The sequence below is a fragment of the Pseudonaja textilis genome, chromosome 13 (genome assembly GCF_049901715.1).
Source record: "Pseudonaja textilis isolate UNSWEBS1 chromosome 13, rPseTex1.2, whole genome shotgun sequence".
Taxonomy (NCBI): Eukaryota; Metazoa; Chordata; class Lepidosauria; order Squamata; family Elapidae; genus Pseudonaja; species Pseudonaja textilis.
The window spans coordinates 18515444-18535688 of NC_142002.1; the positions used below are offsets into that span (position 1 = coordinate 18515444).

At 41.8% G+C, this 20245-nt stretch overlaps 1 protein-coding gene across 2 annotated transcripts in view; it reads right to left on the reverse strand.

Moving 5' to 3' along the window:
* The window catches only part of SCAPER (S-phase cyclin A associated protein in the ER), a 98296-nt gene that overhangs the window by 36584 nt on the left and 41467 nt on the right, over positions 1 to 20245 (reverse strand). For both annotated transcript variants that reach the window (XM_087941617.1, XM_087941616.1), the window contains exons 22-24: positions 16933 to 16998; positions 11546 to 11657; positions 1912 to 2027 (exon numbers count right to left, since the gene is read on the reverse strand). In XM_087941617.1, the coding sequence (XP_087797743.1) occupies positions 1912 to 2027; positions 11546 to 11657; positions 16933 to 16998 (294 nt within the window). The remainder of the gene's footprint in view (positions 1 to 1911; positions 2028 to 11545; positions 11658 to 16932; positions 16999 to 20245) is intronic.

Sequence of the window (20245 nt, forward strand, 5' to 3'; positions counted from 1 at the left end):
AATCAGTTTTAAGAGCTGATGGCACAGCATTTAACTGGGCAGTTTTGCGTTGATCGTAAATCCCAATAAAACTGCTTAATTTTCTTTAAGAGGGGCTGCATTGAAATTAACCGGAAGAATGAATCACACGCCAAGATTATACGTATCGCATTATTTAGCAAATAAAAATGATCTCATGAATAAAATCCCAGAGTCATTGAAGGAACGTCTTCGGTTTTTTTGACTATGGGCACCTGTGATGCCAAATCTAATTTGTGCCTTAATTTGCAGAAACTCTGCTCAGCTTTTACTCCAAGACATTCACTGGAGAGAGCTTTATAAATCTGCCAAGTTTGTTATATTGCACAGATAAATTCTTGTCTTCCGCTATGTAACTGTTAAAGGTGAGCCGTTTAGCATCCGCAAACCATTTTTCAAAAATAAATAAATAAATGTTTATTTGTTTTTTTTAAAATGAAGATATCCAATGAAACAATCCCTCCACTGAATGACAGCACAGAAGAAAGCTGCTTTGATCCAACAGAGTTACAAAGGACAAAGGAGTATTTGGCTGCATTTAGAGAAACGAAGTTCAAATATTTGCTCAGCTCTAAAACTTAATATTTTTAGGGTTTGAAGGTTGTTCAGGGGAGGGGCAATGTTAAGCTCCTGGAGGAAACATTTGATATGAATTAAAAACAAACACATTTGTTTGATCCCTATATTGAATCACTTCTGTTTTTTTCCTAAACAAATAGATTGCAAATTTATTATTGATGGGAAAAAAGTAAAACCAACATAAGGAAACAAGGGGAGAGAAAAATTTGCGATTGCTAGCAGAACACAGAGTTTGCTCGTCCCCAATAATCTGTTCCTGATTGGCATTGATTTCGACAGAGGACTGGATCCTACATTATGAACTAGCCGCGATCACCTTCTGCGGTTGCCATAACTTTGGTGATTTGAAAATTTGCTCTGACTACAAAAAAAAAAAAAAAAAAAAATCCATGCAGGGTTGTATCCAAAGGCTTCACGTTAGGGTTAAAGTGCCGACGAGCTTTTTAAAAGTCACAAAACTGGTCCCTGCCAATGTCTGGCTATGATTGATTGCCCACTTGCCCTAAACCTCCAGTCAAGGATCCACGCCAAAAGCCGGTGTGGAGATTCTGAACTCATACAAAGAGCTCTCTATTTGCACAATCTGAAGCTGTGTGTATGCGTGTGTGTGTGTGAGAGAGAGAGCAGCTTTCTTTTTTCACTTCCTTGTTTTTTGTCTTTCGTCACTTGCTCCCAACTTATTCGAAACACTCCAGATAATATCTCAGGATACCTGCGTTTCTTCTGGTGGAGGAAAGAAAGAAAGAAAGAAAGAAAGAAAGAAAGAAAGAAAGAAAGAAAGAAAGAAAGAAAGAAGGAAGGAAGGAAGGAAGGAAGGAAGGAAGGAAGGAAGGAAGGAAAGAAAGAAAGAAAGAAAGAAAGAAAGAAAGAAAAAAGAAAGAAAGAAGGAAGGAAGGAAAGAAAGAAAGAAAGAAAGAAGGAAGGAAGGAAGGAAGGAAAGAAAGAAGGAAGGAAGGAAGGAAGAAGGAAGGAAGGAAAGAAAGAAAGAAAGAAAGAAAGAAAGAAAGAAAGAAAGAAAGAAAGAAAGAAAGAAAGAAAGAAAGAAAGAAAGAGTGATAGATACAGGGAGCTGTTGACCCTTGTCGTCTCCTTGAGAAGAAGGGATGCAAGCCCAGCCTTTGGACATGTCATTTTGAGCGAGGTAGAACTTCTCAAGAAGGACACAGCCATAAAAAAATCTCCATAAACCATCCGACAGATGGACAGCTATGAAAATTACAGCCAGGCAGAAAAGGAGCCAGAAAAGTTATCCTGAGCACGAACGACATTAATTTATTGAGTGGTCTACAACTGGCAAAGCAGCGTCAGACTTACTTCAAAGGGATTCTTGAAACGGAGTTCAGGTTGATGGACATGGTCGCAACTTGAAGGACTTGCTCCAGAGCGGAGAACCCGCCAGCCACGTGGAAGGCGACCTGATCTGCCCCATTCTGGAGAGGAGGACACAAAAGGAAGAGGGGGTACATTAATGGGAGGGTCTTGCTTTCAAGCAAGGCATCAATTCACGGTTGAAGGCCACCACCCCTCACGTTCCCTGGAAGAGAACGAGAGGGAAATCTGTCTATCTACTTGAGTGCTGGATTGTGACATGGGCATGGCTGATTAGTAAAACGACTCAGGACAGGTTCACACCCTGAGTCTGGTTGGTTGGGTTGAACTTAACCTCTGTTGGGTTGAAAACCATGATTAAGAGCTTAGTAGGATGAGTGAACGCAGCCAACAGTGGTTGATTCAATGCACCACGCTTGTACAAACCATAGCCATGACAGAAAAGACATGCTTCCTTGGTCCCATAAGACCACATTGAACCGTAGAGACTTGGAGTACAACTACTCTACTGGAATGTATCGGGTAGGCAGAAACATTTGGAGAAAGAGTTGATTATTCAGGTTTCTGTAGTTTTCACACCAAAAATATTCAGAGGAGGAATATCTAGGTAGCTTTGGAGTGTAGGAGAAACAGAGCCAACGTGTCTTCAATGGCTCTTCTAATTCCACTGGTCAAGGTCGCATGTTAAGCAAAAAAAGAACAAGAACAAAAAAACTGGTTTAATGCTGAGATCGGTCAGCAGAGGTCAGCATCCCGACAGCAGGAAAGTCTTAGTGGTGGACATGATTTTTCTCACTTTAAGAGCAATGGTCCAGGTTGAAATTCACCACTGTGATTTGTGGAGTTTGGTAGAACACGGAGGGTGGGGGAAAAAAAGGAAGTTTATGATAAAGCTCAATTTCCGAAACATCTCATTAGTGAAAAGAAGAAAATATTTGCAGTTCAGGGTTAAACCTGTGGGGTCCTTGTTGCTCTTTAAACTTGGTGGGTTTTCTTGCAGGTGTTTCTTGATGCTTCCTTGATGTTTCTCTGAGCATCACTACCTGATGATCACCATCACCATTAGAGCACCATCCACACCATCAGAGTATCGATGATATTACCTCGTTGGGTCATGAAATGTCTGCAAGAAAACAATTGAGCTCAGAGACCACCAAGGACCCCACAATCCTCCCGCCTACAAGCCCCACTTCCTTCTAGCACTGATAAGGTTACCTAGTTGGGTCATGAAACGTCTGCAAGAAAGCAAGCGAGCTCAAAAAGCAACAAGGACTCCACAGATCTCAGTAGGACTACCAAAATCTCAAGGAAACAGGCAGTAACCTAGAAAATAAAAAGTCCATCAAACTTTCTGCCCTGCTCCAACACACTTGGACTTGTTAGCTGGGATTGTTCGTGACACATCTTGAAGCAACTCTGTGTTGGTCGACCTGGAAATGATTCTAAAGAAATGAATGGGAAAGTATTCTAGGATTTTATACTAAACTGTATGAACAAGGACTTACAGGGGCAGACTGAAAGCCAAAGGGCCAAACAGAGCAACATCGGACAAATACCACGAATCTAAAGGAAGATTTTAAAAGCAGGGTTGCCCAAACTTGACAACTTTTAAGATCTGTGGGTTTCAACTCCTGGAGAATTCTGGGAGGTGAAGTCCACAGGTCTTAAAAATTGCCAAGGTTGGACACCCCTCCTTTAAAATCATCTCTCTGTTTTCGGAAATTTGTATTTTTTTTTTTAATGAAAAACACATCCGTTCTTAAAGACACCCTCCTAGGACTAAAACGTACTCCGATTATTCTTGGCAAGGATCCTAGACTAACAATGTTGTAAATAAAACCAGAAGACAACCCTGCCACCCCCACGCTCCCCCATACACACAAAACTAATTATCCAGCTTCTGTGCCAAGAAAAATGAGGTCCTAACTTGATGCTTAAAATAAGGAAGGAGACGGATGGATATTAAGCCTTTTCCCCCCTCCTTCCCCAAAGGATAAATAAGCCAAGTTTTTTTTTAAAAATAAAATAAAAATGGGAGCAAAATTTTGATTCCTCTTCTCCTTCAACCTCGAGAGACAAGCTAGATGCTGGCAGGAGGCAGCTGAAAATACCCTTGCAGGGAAAAAAATTGATCAGCCTGACTGGTTCGGGGTTATTACAAGAAGTCCTTACGAGAGTTCGTTTAGTGACCGTTCCAAGTTACAACGGCGCTGAAAAAAAGGGACTGAGGGCCGTTTCTCACACTTATGACCGTTGCAACATCCCTAATATAAATCCTTCCTCACCATCCAGTCAGAGCTTGCAAGTTTATATTCTGCAAGGAATATAAATCCTTCCATTCTCCACCATCCCAGTCCGAGCTGAAGAAGCTTCTTGGATGAGAAGCGAAATGTCTTCAAAAAAAGAAAAAAAAACAAGAAAAGTCCAGTTGCCTCATGAAAAAGCACCTTTGGGAGACCTGCAGAAGCACGCTCTTCAAAAGCTTGATCAAGATCTCCATTCGAAAAGTCTCTTAAAATTTCAGAACCCAGAAGAAACTTCCGGACGGTTACGACAATGAACTAGTGGAAGGGCTTTTGCCTTCAGGGGTTGTGTGTGGCTCCGTCCCTGGAGGCCTTCAAGACGACACTGGATGACAATTTACCTGAAGAGATACTGGGTCTCCTGCTTGAGGAGGGGGTTGGACTGGAAGACCTCCAAGGTCCCTTCCAACTCTTGTGAATCTCTGAATTGTGGTTCAAGACGTACGTTGTGGTGGTGGAAACGGAGCTGCTCTCCAAAATGAAAACCCACCCTGGGAAAACAGCCGCCCGCCCACCGAAAGCGGCTTGCTGAAGATTATGAAGTGCTGTACCTGATGATTCTGGACTCTTGACGAATGTATCTTTTCTTTTAGGTACACTGAAAGCATTTGCACCAAGACAAATTCCTTGTGGGTCCAATCACACTTGGCCAAAAAAGAATTCTATTCTATTCTATTCTATTCTATTCTATTCTATTCTATTCTATTCTATTCTATTCTATTCTATTCTAATTCTATTCTCTATTCCATTCCTTCATTCCAATATCTATTCTATTCTATTCTATTCTATTCTATTCTATTCTACTCTACTCTACTCTACTCTGTTCTATTCCTATTGTACCCTAAGACAAATTATTAAGTGTTGTACCTTTTGACTCTTGACGAATGTATGTATCTTTTCTTTTATGTACATGAGAGCATTTGCACCAGGATAAATTCCTTGTGTGTCCAACCAGACTTGGGCAATAAAAGAATTCTATTCTATTCTATTCTATTCTATTCTATTCTATTCTATTCTATTCTATTCTATTCTATTCTATTCTATTCTACTCTACTCTTATTGTACCCTATGACTATCACTAAGTGTTGTACCTTATAATTCTTGACTCTTGACGAATGTATATTTTCTTTTATGTACACTGAGAGCATTTGCACCAAAGACAAATTCCTTTATTAACTTGGCCAATAAAAAAATTCTATTCTATTCTATTCTATTCTGACAATGTGCAGATTCTAGTGTAAATAAGCCAGCCGGCCTCTGCAACCCGCCAAGCCGACATTCTTGACTGTCTCTGTGCCACGATAAACATTGTCTGACTGCTGGCAGTCGCGCCCCCCCACCCCTCCCCAAGATTTCACAGTTACGACAAACACTGGGCTGAAATGTAAATACCTGACCTCAGGACCGAGGGTCTATTTTTTAAAAAAAGAGAAAATGAAATGGAATCTGCAGCCCAGCCCCCCAAATTTGTTGCTTGATGTGTAAAAAAATTCCCCGGTGTTAGCGGTTCAAAGCAGAGAGGAAACTCGGGGAGTCATTTGCAATGCTTGCAAAAATTTGCAGAGCAGTCCACGGAGTGGTGATTAAAATAACAGCTGAATTATAAAAAAATTATTAAAAAATTTTTAGACTGTGCAGAGATGGACAGATTAACAATGAAATTAAGTGACAAAGAAGAGTCGATATATTATAATGTCTGGGATGCCTGGTACGAATGGTTTAAGAATAAAAAGAAATCAAAATGGCAATTAGGTAAAGAAGAAGAAACTATGTAAATACTTATATCTATATTCATATCTATCTATATCTATTTATATATTAAGTTGAAATTGTATAATGAAAGAAACGTGTATATAGAAAGGTGATAAGGGAATGTAATAGATGTCTTGACGTTGATATAATGAGGTATAAATTTTCTGTTTTTAAATTTTGAAAACTAAATAAAATTTACTAAATTTTAAAAAATAAATAAAACAAAATAATAGCCGAAGAAGTGGGAATTTTAAGGCTGTTTCCTTCTTTTTTTTTCCCCCTGAAGTCAAGCCGGGGGAAAAAATTTGGGGGGAAAAAATTTGGGTTAGGAAAGGAGACGTCAAGTGACTTTTTCTACTTTTGGACGCATTTGCCGTGGCTTGCAAAAATCTTCATCTTCCTCTGCAATTAACTTCCCCGCACATACGCTACACTTTTTTTTTTTTTTTAAATGAGGAAGAATCGCTCAAAGGGCCTGTTATTTTAAGCGCTTCGCCATATTTTGCAGCCCGGCTCTTGACTGAATAAGTGTACGAAACAAGTGCTTTGGGTTAAAACCTACAGAAACGTGGATCTTTCCGTTGCTACGCCTGGTGCCCGGCACTCTGGGAGAAAACACGGGAGAGCCCCTTGCTTGAGTTGGGAGGCTGTAAAAATCGAAACGCATGAACGAATAAAACGAAAAGGGATCAAGGACCAGAAATGGGCTGGTTTCTCTGCGCGGAGTTGGGCTGAGAGAGAGAGAGAGAGAGAGAGAGAGAGAGATGGACTGACCCAAAGTCACCCAGTTGGCTTCCCTGGCTAAGGTGGCGCTAGAATTCACCGTCTCCCAGGTTTCTGGCCGGATGCCTTCACCGCTAAGACCCAACTGGCTTTCTCATTTACTTCAAACCTCTTTTATTTCTCTCGTGGAAAAAAAAAAACACCCACGCCCATGTTATTATTATTTTTTTTAAAGCAAGCGCTCCTGGGCTTGTACCAATTGGGTTCTTTCCTTTTTTCTTTTTAAAGAAAAAGCTAAGAGGGACAGGTTTTGAGTGTGTGTGTGTGTGTGTGTGGGGTGGGGGAAGGAGACAGAGTCTCTTTTCCCCAGGGGCAATTCCTTGTTCAACCCCGACCATTAGCAAAGTTAAATCAATGTAAGCAGCTTTTCTGCAATGACAGTTCCCGCCTCCTGGCTTTGTTGTAAGGTTGTGGGGGTCTGGGGTTTATTTCTCTCTCTCTCTCTCTCTTTTTCTGATGCTCCTGGGGGAAATTCAATTAACAGTCTCCCTCTCCTCCTCCTCCTCGTCAGGAAAACTGACACTCTCAAAACTGATCCTTCTCTTTCCCCCACCCCTCTCCCGACAAGCAAACCGTGTCTACGGATTTCTCTCAACTCATGATTTAACAAGAGAATTACAGCCGGCTTCTGGAAATGACTACGGATGCTGTGTGTCAGAAACAGCATGGCAGCCGCGGAAACCCATCTCCCCTGACCCTATTGATTAGGACAGACAGGAATAACGATACTTCAGGGCTGGCAGACAAATGCTTAAGGAGAAAGATGGAGGAGGAGGAGGAGGAGGAAGAAAAAGTAGAGAAGGAGGAGAGGAGGACAAGGAGAAGGAGGTAGAGGAGGAGGAAGAGGAAGAAAAAGTGAAGAAGGGGAGGAGGAGAAAGAGGAAGAGGAGAAGGAGGAAGAGGAAGAAGAGAAGGAGTAGGAAGAGGAGAACAAGGGCAGGAAAAGGAGGAGGAAGAGGAGGAAAAGGAGGAAGAGGAGGAAGAAGCAGAAGAGCAGGAAGAGGAGGAAGAAGAGGAGCAGGAGGAGGAAGAGAAGGAGGAAAAAGAGGAGGAGGAGACCTCAGCAATTTTAAGATGGTTGGGTCTTCAACTCCCAGAACCCCCTGTTTAAAGACCCATTGAATCTTGTCCCAACACCAGTTTTCCCCAACCTGTTAGGAATGAAACTTGTGTGATAACAACCAGACTTAAGAAGATTGTTGGGTCAACGTAGCCCAGCTATCTCCCATGGTTTTGAAGGTTGTCTCTCTATGGCTAATTATACATTGACTGAGAAGAACACAAAGAAAAATGTGCCATATAAAAACTGAAGAATTATATGGAGTTTGTGTGTAGAGATCTTCATTTTAACCATCAGCGAAATGACCCATCCGGCCTTTTTGACACTGAGTAAAAACAAATCTTGGGTAAAAAAAAAGAAGAATTCAGAGTCTTGAGAGCCATGTGTTGGAATACACATCCCATCTTCCTAATCAGGAGGTCATAAATTGGGGCATGATGGGAGCTGTGCCACAACGCAACTGCTGGATATCAAATTGATGGAATTATTTTCAAAAAGTTATTTTGTTCCCAGCATTATTTATTTATTTATTTATTGTTAAGGATTAAAATTTTGGTGAATTTATTTTTGTTACCGGATATAAGAATTCTGCTTTTCAATTTGTGATTTTTATTTTACTGCATGTAATACCCGACTGATTTTTCTCTCAAGTCCAAGTTGCTAATTTATTCAGCCTATTTAGACGGGGGAAAAAGGCTGTAATTTTTTTTTTTAACAAAAGAAAGTCAATAGCGTTATTCACCGATGTTGTTTGCTCTATGCATTCACTACCCAATGTCTCCTTGTAATAGTACAACTTGCGGTGAATTTGCGAAGAAAATTCAATAAATGTTTGTTTAGGTTACTGTATTACGACACAATTAGCAATGGTGTAATTACAGAAAGAATCAGAAATACAATCTATGCTACTTCCAACTGTACAACTGAAAGACAGATATCTCCTGGCGATAAGGGGGAAAATACAGGTTTGATTAAACCACAGGCTTGTTTGAAAAAACATTTAAAGTTCATGTTTATAGCAATCCCTGGGAAAATCCATATCTGTTTTTCTATTAGCTGATGGATATCAATGCTAGTAACAAGAATCTATGTTTTCCTGTTAAAATATATACACACCCTCGCCTTACAGGGGCCAATTAAGAACATATATTTGTAATATTGTACATATGTTTGCTTATCCTAATCCACCCCGAGGCCTAAAGAACAGTTTGTCTTCTGTATAAGATTTAAATTATTTATACTAAAGCCACGGTCCTATTACAGGGTCAGCTCTATCCCAATAAACCTTTGAGTTACAGAAGTGTTGCAAGCTGCATAAAATTTGGGTTTTGTTTCCTTTAAACACACACACACACACACACACACACACACACACACACACACTCTCCTTCCCAGGTCAAACCTAATGGTAGCTTTTTAACCGGCGATATAATTTAATCCACTTTAAACTATTTTATTCCATTGGCTACTCTGGGTGGATGGCGTAAAAATATTGCAAAAGATTATGCAGAATGAAAAGAAACTTCATTAAAGATGAAAAAAATGAAGAGAACCATCAGAAGAAGGGAAACAGTATTTTTAAAGCCAGTTTTGTTTTGTTTTTTGCATGAGATGCTGTGGGAATTGGTTTGTTCAAATCAAGATGGGGAATTCTTCCTCTTCCTCTTCCTCCTCTTCTTGTTCTTTTTATTCTACTTCCTCCTCCTCCTTCTTTCCTCCACTTCCTCCCTCCTCCTCCTCTTTCTTCCTCTTATCCAAGTTTCTCCTCCTTCCTGCTCTCCTTCCTCCTCATCCCCTTCCTTCTCCTCCTCCTCCTCCTCCTCCTCCCTTTCGTGTAGAAAGCCATAGATGGGCTATCAAATAAGTTTGAGCTGGACGCTCCTAAAGCGGTGTGATTTTTCTCATTTTTCTCTCACAGAGATCTTCCAGTGAGATCCATCATGGCCTCCTTTTCCAGAGAAGAATCGGGTGAGACCTTGTGATGGATGTCACCTAACCCGAATCTTTCAGCCAGATTGCTCCTTATTTATTTTTCTTCTACCGCTTCTGGTATTCGCATTTCAATGAACCCAAACGGAGGCTGGCTTTGTCAGAATCTGATATTGTACCACATTACACTTGGCGGCACGGGTCAGGAAGCCTTTTGCCTTCTAACTTCCACCGGCTTATAAACTTTGGCGGATTTGAACTCACTTAGGAAGGGTTGTGTGTGACATCCTGCCAGTTAGGAGCAGCAGCCTGGCTGGATATTTTTAAAAAGAGGCTGCATAATTAGGAGGAGGGCAGAGGAATTCCTGGTCAAATCTCTCCTGTTTAAATTCTGTTTACTTGTAGTAATGGCACACACATGTTAAGTTGCCGATAAGTTGCACAAAGTTGATCTTATTTTCCTGATACTCAAAACCCAATTTTAAATTCATTTTCAATCAACAGGCAGAAGAACATGTTCAACTCAATCAACATGAAGTTGGCTTTAAGGAGGAGGGCATGGTTTTAAGGTGTTACGGATTCTCACAACGGTGTTGTTAAAGATCGCAAAGACTTTAAGGGCAACAAATTAAAATTGGATGGAAAAATGTTGAAGGGAACATGTTCTCCAGTACATTTATCCCTCCTTTTTCCAAAGTTAATAGGAACACTTCCTCCTCAATCCATCATTTTGAAAGTTATGAGGAGCTGCTGCGATTTTAATTATGCAAGCTTCTCATTTTAGGGATGATTTCAAACCAGTAATAATCCTGCTTGCAGGGTCATTTCAGAAGGACATTTCGGCCAGATAAAAGCTGGCTGTCTTAAAAATCAGAATCTCCTTCAAAACGTCATTGTACAGCACATTTTATGTCAAGCGATAGAACGAACCTTTAACTGGTTTCATCAGTTTTAGCATGCTAATCATTTGCTTTAATAAAATTTCATTAAAAAAAAACTGACTGTGGAAAAAGATAAAGGGCTCTCTCTCAGAGATAAAACAAAAATCAGAAAATATAGGCAATAAAATGGAAACACTGATAAGAGAGCATACTGAATACGTAAAATTCTGGCATTTGGGTGTCAGACTCTGCAAACACTGTTCAGAGCCTGATGTGTTGATTTTGGAAAAACAATTAATTTAATTATTTGGGGAGGGGAATGGAATATCACCCTATCTGGCATTAAAGGGTTTGCGGTGTTGATTTAATTGAAACAACTGTAGAGTATTAAATTTATGAAAGAAACAAAAAGTTTCTGTTAATGTTTTAGAATAATGCATTTAATGGAGAAATTAATTTTATCACGTTAATCTAATTAGCATTAACTGGATAAAAATAATTCCCCCGTATTTATAGTCAAGAGTCTCTTTTAAAGCAACATTGGGAAAGAAATACAGAATGGCACATCGGCCTACTTTAGCTTTCTAATCTTTTCCATTCATTAACCTCACAATTTCAAATACCTTCAGCATAATAATGAATATTCAGAATTTGACTGTGCTTCTCCTGAGTGTTGGCTTGTTTGCGGCTTACGGCAAAGGGGAAATTCAGCCAGTTTGCGGCTTGCAAACTATGGCTCGTGGCCTATGTGATCTGTGAACCAAGCCACCAAGAGGATCCAAGAAACTCAACAGATTTGTGAATCTTCAGTCAAGAGTGCATGCACCGGAAGAATCAGGAATTAAGAGTTGCATCGAAGGGCGTGACATGATTGAGCAAGAAAAGTGACATGATTGAGCCAGAAAAGTTACCTCTTTTTCCAGGATGCGTGAAATATCTCCCAGAATCCTATCCAGAGCGGAGATTTTGCTACCATCTTGAATCTGAAGCTGCTTCAGCAAATCTTTCACCAATCGTTGTAGCCTTTCAAGGAAAAAAAAGTGGGGGGGGGGAGGAGAGGGAGGAGGAAATAGCATTCAGAACTGGGAAAGTTACATTCCAGTAATATTTCAGTGAGACCATCTTCGCTGCGCAATGATTAAAAAGAGACAATCAGTCCCGCGTCTTGGGTACGTTTACGGTGGATAGTTTTCCATGGGAGTCCTCCTAGGTAAATGGGCACGGGAGAGGATGGGCACAAAATGACTCTCTGCGGAAGTCTTTGGCTATTCCTAGGTTTGCCTGTGGAAGACCATATTAGAATAGAATAGAATAGAATAGAATAGAATAGAATAGAATAGAATGGAATGGAATGGAATGGAATGGAATGGAATGGAGTGGAGTGGAGTGGAGTGGAGTGGAGTGGAATGGAATTTAAAATAGAATAAAATAGAATAAAATAGAGTAGAGTAGAATAGAATAAGAAATAGAATAGAATAAGGAATAGAATAGAATAAGAAATAGAATAGAATAAGAAATAGAATAGAATGGAGTAGAGTAGAGTAGAGTAGAGTAGAGTAGAATAGAATAGAATAGAATAGAATAAATATTAGAAGGAATAGAATAGAGTAGAGTAGAGTAGAGTAGAGTAGAGTAGAGTAGAGTAGAGTAGAATATAATTTTTTATTGGCCAAGTGTGATTGGACACACAAGGAATTTGTCTTTGGTGCAAATGCTCTCAGTGTACATAAAAGAAAAGATACACTCCTCAAGAGTCAAGAATCATCATATATAATCATCATATTATTATTACACAATAATATTCCTCAGCACTTTTAACAATAACCTTCAAAACAGAGGAAAGGCAGACAGGAAAGTTAGACCGGCCATTACCAAGCAGAATCTGGAAGGAAAGAACCACAGTTGGGAGTCAGCCTTGCCTCAAGTTATTTTCAAGCAAGGAAAAATCCCAAAACTTGTCCTCTGGTGGGACCACAAAAAAAGAGCCTTCTCGGTGGTGACCCCTTCTTTATGGAACATCTTTCCTTCCAAGGTAAGGTTGGCCGCCTCCCTGTTGTTTTTCTGAAAGGTCTTAAAAACATGGTTTTGTCAGTGGGCCTGGGGACCACGAATGGAGATGGAGCCCATCGGGTGGCTGATTTGATTGTGTTGGTGCTACCATGGGAGGTGGGGTGGAGGTGTTTTTATGGGTTTTTTATCACATGGTGGATTAAAAAAATAAAAAGTAGGCTACCTGGATATGTGAATTGGATGGCTACATAAATTAAATAATGCATGAATGAAGCTGCGAGTTGGAGTAGAACCAGGACCCCTGGCCAGTAGCTAAGAAATCTTTGGGGGACAATCTCCCCCCTCCCCCACCCCCCCAAAATCTCATAAGGTCCCATGAAAAGTTTTTGTCACCCCACGCAAGAACGTCAACATCCCACTCGTTTCAATCCTGTGCATGGCAGAGATGATCTACAGCAGAGGTCTTCCAACTTGGCAACCTCAAAACTTGTGGACTTCAACTCCACCAAGTTGAAATCCACAAGTCTTAAAGTTGACAAGTCGGAGGAGCCCTGATCTAGAGTCATTGTGCAACAGCACCCGGGAGCCAGTGAAAGCGTTCCGTCCTTAAGCCCAGCAGAGTTTCACCAAGCCAGTGTAAAAGTAAAAGGCAGGTAGAGAACATTCTGTTTCTTTTCCTGGCTTGTAGGATGGTTGGGGCCTAGTACAAAGATAATAATAATCTATCGTGGAATGGGTTGGCACTGATTTTGCAAAAGAAAAGAAAAAAAGCAATTTTAAAATGATGATGTACCGATCACTGCCGTTTCAAAGCGGCAATTTCAAAGAATAGGGGAAGCAGAGAGCGTAGCATCAAATAATAGAAATAATGTATATTAAATAGTAATGGCTCTCACGGAAACTACTAAACAAAGTGAGCAAAAAAACAGCAGGTAAATAAGCTGCATATTTTTTTATTTTTAAAGGTTGCTTCCTCCACTTTAATGAGGAATTCGGTGTAATTTGCACTCCTAAGAGATCTACAGAACGGCGGGAAGTGGTTCTTAGAACCACTTAGAACCACAACTTCTATCCTAACAACTATAAACTGGCTTGGAAGCAACGTTTATTTTCTAAAATGGTTTTTATTTAAACACTGAGGCCTTTTTGTTTTTTTGTTTAAAAAAAGAAAACCTTCCTGTCACTAGCAAGCATTTTTGTGAGGCCAATCGTTTAAGTTTTCAAAAGACAACTCTACTTTCTGGCTCTACTTTTCCAGCTCCAATCAAGTCAAATGGAATTCTATGTTTTTACATTTTTCCTCCCATTCATTTCTTTTTAAGACTCATCGTAAAACCGTCTTCTTCGTTCTTTTCCTGGCTCGGTACAGAATATAAAATTACCTTTCCTTTTGATTACTTCATGTCTGACCATATTGCTCAAGTTCTTGGCCCAGACTGAGGTGAACGTTGGACTGAGCTCTTTGTTGGCTCAGAGAAGTGAATCTTATTTCCTGCTTCCAGTCTCTTCTTTGGTTGACAATTGATGGGAACTCAGAACCTCTTGTCAAGTTTCAGGATGTGTGAGAAGTTTATTTTGCCTGCATTTATTTGATTGATATCCAACTTTGCTATCTGATTGATGGCGATGGAGGGTTTTTTTTTTTTAAGTTTTAAATCTCTTTTATTTAGAAGGGTTTTTTTTCCCCTAAGGTTGAAACCAAAATGAGACTTCCAGGATGTTCTATGCGGTTTTCCACCTCTTTCCAAAATTTGGAAATGCAGGTAGATGCCAAATTGTAAAAGAGATGGAGAGTGGACCTGCTCTCCTGAAGAAGTCGTAAGCTCCAAAAGGTCTACATAGAAGATGTTTCCACTTTCAGATCTGGAAGAGGCCACCAGTGATCCTTCCACTTTCAGATCTGGAAGAGGCCACCAGTGATGTTTCCACCTTCAGATCTGGAAGAGGCCACCAGTGACACTTCCACCTTCAGATCTGGAAGAGGCCACCAGTGATCTTTCTACTTTCAGATCTGGAAGAGGCCACCAGTGATCCTTCCACTTTCAGATCTGGAAGAGGCCACCAGTGATGTTTCCACCTTCGGATCTGGAAGAGGCCACCAGTGACACTTCCACCATAAGATCTGAAACAGACTTCTCTTCTACCTGTAAGAAGTCAAGCCAAGGGAAGAAAAGAGAATTGGGTGGAAGATGACTCTCTCAACATATCTTCCATGATTACGGACACTCTAGGAACTATACTTCAGTTGGATGTGGGCAACGGCCAGAGAGATCATATTCCTGTTCTGGGGATAAGAGAACATCAAAAGAAGGACAGCTTAAGACTTGGCTCCATTCTTCTTAAATCTTCTAGTCAGATGGGCAAAACCACCCAGCATAAATGTAATTTATGTAATACTGACATCTAAAGGAGGCAGTTTTATACTAGCTCATGACTTCTGGGTATACGAGACTCTCTCTCTCTCTCTCTCTCTCTCTCTTTCAGTCTCTTTTTGCTACGCCAACCATCTTTAGATTTGTCAATATTTATAGTGGCAACAACAAGCTGTGTAAGAGTATTTACATTTACAATTGGTTGCAACATTGCCTTTAATCAGCACTACAATTACTGTGTACATTGGAAAGGGTAAAGCTAGATGCAAAGTTTATTTTCTTTCTTGTTTTGTTCCATAAAGGCAATTTAGCTTCTTATCCGACTGGCAACGCTTCTCTTATTATGTCTCTCCCTGAAGGGCCGGGCTGCAAGTTTTTTTCTTCTGTCTCTCTCTTTTAAATCATCCAATGTCCCGCAGCATATCCTAAACTTTTTCCGCCCCAAAGACAAAAATGGGAAACCATCTTCCCTTTCAACGAGAAACTCAGGTTAGGAGTGTACCAAGGACAGTGGCCAAAACAGGCCCACTGAGGAATTAGAAGGGAGTTCAGAGGGACGCGGTGGCTCAGGGGCTAAGACGCTGAGCTTGTTGATCAGGAAGGTTGGCAGTTGGGCGGTTCAAATCCCTAGCGCCCGTTATGGAGTGAGCTCCCATTTCCTTGTCCCAGCTTCTGCCAACCGAAAGCATGTTAAAAAATTGCAAGTAGAAAAATAGGGACCCTTTTGGTGGGAAGGGAACAGCATTCTATGCGCCTTTGGTGTTTAGTCCCGCCGGCCACATGACCACGGAGACGTCTTTGGACAGCGCTGGCTCTTCTTCGGCTTTGTAACGGACCTGGAAATGACTGGCACGGATGTGCGAGGGGAACCTTTACTTTTACCTTAAGTACCGAAGGAGGAATTCTGCACCAAAGTTTAAAGAGGGGCAATGGATGCTTTATTTATTGGATCAAAAACAAGCACAAAAGCAAAACCTAAGACTAAGCAAAGTTGATGGATGCAGGATGGAAGGATAACAAGAGGAAGACCAGGAAAATCAGTGGGGGAAATTTTTATGTCCTGGACCACAGGGAACAAAGGGGCTCACTTTATGACCGACACGTCTGATGGGTTGAGCAACTGCTACAAAAAAATGTCATGAAACTGGCTCGATCCTGTGATGACTCACCTAAAGACCATTGTGACTTACGACCATAATGTAAGTTGACGACTACCAATCCATAATTATATCGGCTCCATTTCTTTCCCTTCCAGTCGTCTGTTTATTTATCTGTTCTCCCTAAATCGTGTGATGAGCAGCTGAGGGAAGTGGGGAGGTCTAGTCTAACGAAGGAAAGGATTTTGGGGGGGGGGGGGACATGATAGCAGTTTCCCCAAATTTGGGGAGGGCTGCCACAAAGAACTTTCCTCCAAAGTACCAGAGGGCAGGACGAGAAGAAACAGATGGAAACTTGTCAAAAGGAGACCTGACTTTGAATTAAGGAGAAATTTCCTGACGGAATGATTAATCCAGGGGCCCTCAAACTTGGGCAACTTTTAAGACTTCTGGACTTCAACTCCCAGAATTCCTCTTGTCTCCGGAAGTTGTAGGTGCTCCATTACTGGAGGTTTCCAAGAACAATCCTTTGATTGGGATTGTATAGGTCTCCTGCTTTAAGCAAGGGGTTGGACTAGAAGACCTCCGAGGCCCCTTCCATCCCTAGGAACCTAAGTTCTATAGCTTTGAAACGGAGCCACTCAAAAATCCTGTGGCTGATTCAGCGAAACGGTTCCTTTCTACCATTGTAGGAGCTGCAGACCTCCGAGGCTAAAGATACCAGAATGGGACGGGCTATCCTGCACACAAGAGGACTCTGCTCGGATGTTCTGGGTGCAAATCTGACGGGCAACGCTTTCACCTGGAGGAAGGACTTACTTTGCTTTGTACGGAGACTCACAGGAGACATTTTTGGACTCCATTCCATTCTCGTACTCCTTTGCCCTAAGACGAACAGGAACAGTGGAAAACATCAGTTAGCGTGATGACCCAGGATGGGATACAAAAGCAACGAAGTCACAAAAAAACAGGTGAAGTCCCTTTAATTCCTTCAACTTGGCTTCAAAGCTCCAATTATCATTGACTGGAGAAAAAACTCCCCCACAAACAGCTGCGAAAAGGAGGAAATGCCATTCAAACTCAAAATACATCTAAATTAGGAACAGAAAAAAACAACACAAACCATAGCAATTAATGAGACAAGGCAGGACAAGGGCTTGAAGACGTCCACAGATGTCGAAATACACACACTGGGAAGGACGCCAGAACTCAGATAAGAATTGACAGACTAGAATTATTTCATGCTTTGCTTCCAGCACTGGGCCATGCGCAGTTTGTCCTTTTAAACAGTCCTCACAGCTGCAGCCCATGAAGGGGATCAGGGCCCTTTCCTCCCCCATAGACCACGCCATTCACGTTTCTCCCTTATCCGTTCCTCCCTGCGTGCCCTAGGATGAAGAAGAGACGGGCCTGGGTCTTTCTCTGAATTTTCTCCACAACATCCAGAGCCACGCTTCCAGTCCCTGTCAAGCGTTCCTCCTCTCCCTCGGAGCCAGACTCCAACAGGGATATGACAGTTAGGGTGTCTATAAAGCACAATCTGTCCTGAAGATTTCGCTCCATTTACCATTTTACCTTCTTCATTTTTTTTTTTCATGTCAACGAGGGAGTAGAAATTAGCGGGCTTCTTTAAAACCTGGGTTAATTTGAAAGTAATTCTATCCCGTGCTTGCTATTCCCGATCCTGCTTCAGTTTCGTTTACCACGTGGCAAAAATGTTTGAAGATTTTATAAGCTGCAGCAAGCCCAGCGGTCATATGTACTACCGGAGAGATTTAAAAACGCTTTAAATATGAAAACAACTAGCTCAGGGCACTTCGGAGACTAATGAATATATATCAATTCATAAACAGCTGTAAATTACAGTACTGGATTTACTCCCTTAATACCGGATGGCAATTTGTTCATTGTGAGAAAAGAAAAATGTTGTTTTTTTGTTTTTTAAAAAAGAAAACCCTAACAAATGATTTGTATCTCATTAAGAGTTTGTAACAGCCATTGATGCAACCACACAAGTTTCCCCGCAAACAGAAAATAAATCCATGAATGGCTGATTTACGTTTGGAGAAATGTAAATCAGGATTAGAATCAAATGGGAAAGGAATTTGGGTTTATCCTGGCAACTTGCCGCGGCGTCGGAGAGAAGGGGCAACTATTCCTTACCGGTAATTTTGTTTGAGACAAAATGTGTATAAAACATACCAGCCCATCAGCAACCTGAAAAACAGCCCTTAACAGGGCTAGCAAAAGTAAATTCAGGCAGGCTGGGGAATTCTGGGAGTTGAAGTCCAAAGGCCTTAAAGTTGCCAAAATTGGACACCCCTGGCTTAAATGGAGGTTAGCCATCCACAGAGGCGGTATTCAGCCGGTTCTGACCAGTTCTGGAGAACCGGTAGGGGAAATTTTGAGTGGTTCGAAGAACCGGCCATTCCCACCTCTGACTGGCCCCGCCCCCATCTATTCTCCGCCTCCCAAGTCCCAGCTGATTGGCTGTCTCTCCTTTGGTTGCCCTGCACAGGAGAATGGAGCTGGAAAGCAGGTTAGTGGGGTGGGGAGGGAAGGGGGATTTTGCAGTATCCTTCCCCTACCGCGCCCATGAAGCCCCACCTACCAAGCCATACCACGCCCACTAAGCCACGCCCAAAGAACCAGTAGTAAAACATTTTTGAATCCCACCACTGGCCATCAACTATTCTTTTCTATTGCTTTTTTGCCATTGGAGATCTAAGATTCGCCGGCAACAGAATATCGGTTCATCAGAATTACCTGTTGCGCTCCGATACAGGTAGTCCTCGAACTTACAGCGGTTCATTTAGTGATCGGTCGAAGTTAAAACAGCACTGGGAAAAAAAGTGACTCATGACCGTTTTTTCTCACCCTTATGACCGTTCAGCCTGCCTATGGTCACGTGATCAAAATTCAGGGATTGGCAACCGATTCGTATTTATGACGGTCGCAGGTCGCGTGACCCCCTTTTGAGACCTTCTGACAAGCAGTGGGGAAGGGGGATTCACTTACCGACCGTGTGACTCACTGAATGGCTGCAGCGTTTCACTTAACAAGGGGGGCAAGAAAGGTTGCTAAAATAGGGCAAAATTCACTTGATGTCTCACTTAGCACCTGAAGTTCTGGGCTCAATTGCAGTTGTATATTGAGGACTACTTCTACTAGAACTGACTTGCTAAACAGGCCCTTTCAAAGAATATTCCTAAGGTTTCTTGACCCAGCTCAGAGGCGTCGTATGTAAGGCTTTCCTCCGTAAATCAAGAACTATCCAGGTCTGATGGTCCAAGGCTTCCGAGGCCGTCATTAAGCACACACTTATTTTAAAAACAAGCCTTGTTTTATTGGAACGCTGGGAATTATTTTCATTCCCAGCCGGTAATAAATCTCAAACAGTCCCTCGAGATAAGCACCCACCTTTCTTTCCTGTGAAGTGCTGCAAACAACAGAAGTGTCAAATGAACTAGAAGAAAAACCAACTGAAGTACAAAGAGCTTCAAGAATGAATCTGAACCGAACGAACGACTTTGCTTCCTGCAAAGGTTTCGTCATCTTGGTCTGACTTTTATCCCTTAGGGGAGGGGCAATCACCTCCCAGCCTTACTCCCGAGTCGCCCCTTTTCTCTCAGCTGCTCTCGCCTTCTAGCAGCTCTGCGCACACGCACACTGGGAACAGGCTCCCCTGGGTCCTCGACCTCGCTGCTGCCAGCACCCCACTCCCAGACCAGTCCTGGCTCCTCGTCTGAGTCCTCTCCGGATTTCCGGACTGGTCCCTGTTCTTCCCCACTGTCCCAAGTCCACTGGTGTCTGCACAGGCTGCCGGCGAACTACAACAAGTCTCCTTCCTTTGAGGTTGGAGGAGGAGGTGGGTGGAAAAAAACAGCAAATTGCCCCCTCTTATGTGTTCCTCTTTGACATTTCCCATGTCAGTTCAGTGTCCCTAAACCGAGACAGACAGATTGATGTGGGCGGCTCAGCAGGGAGATGCTCCGGATACGAAAAGCTTTTAAGGCCGGGATAAAAAGATTGGGCTTTTTTTTTCCCTAAGAGGAGAAAGGAAGAATTTTGAAGCAGACATGAGGGGCTCAGCCAAACAAGCAGGAAAGTTGATTGTCAAGTTTGTCTCAAG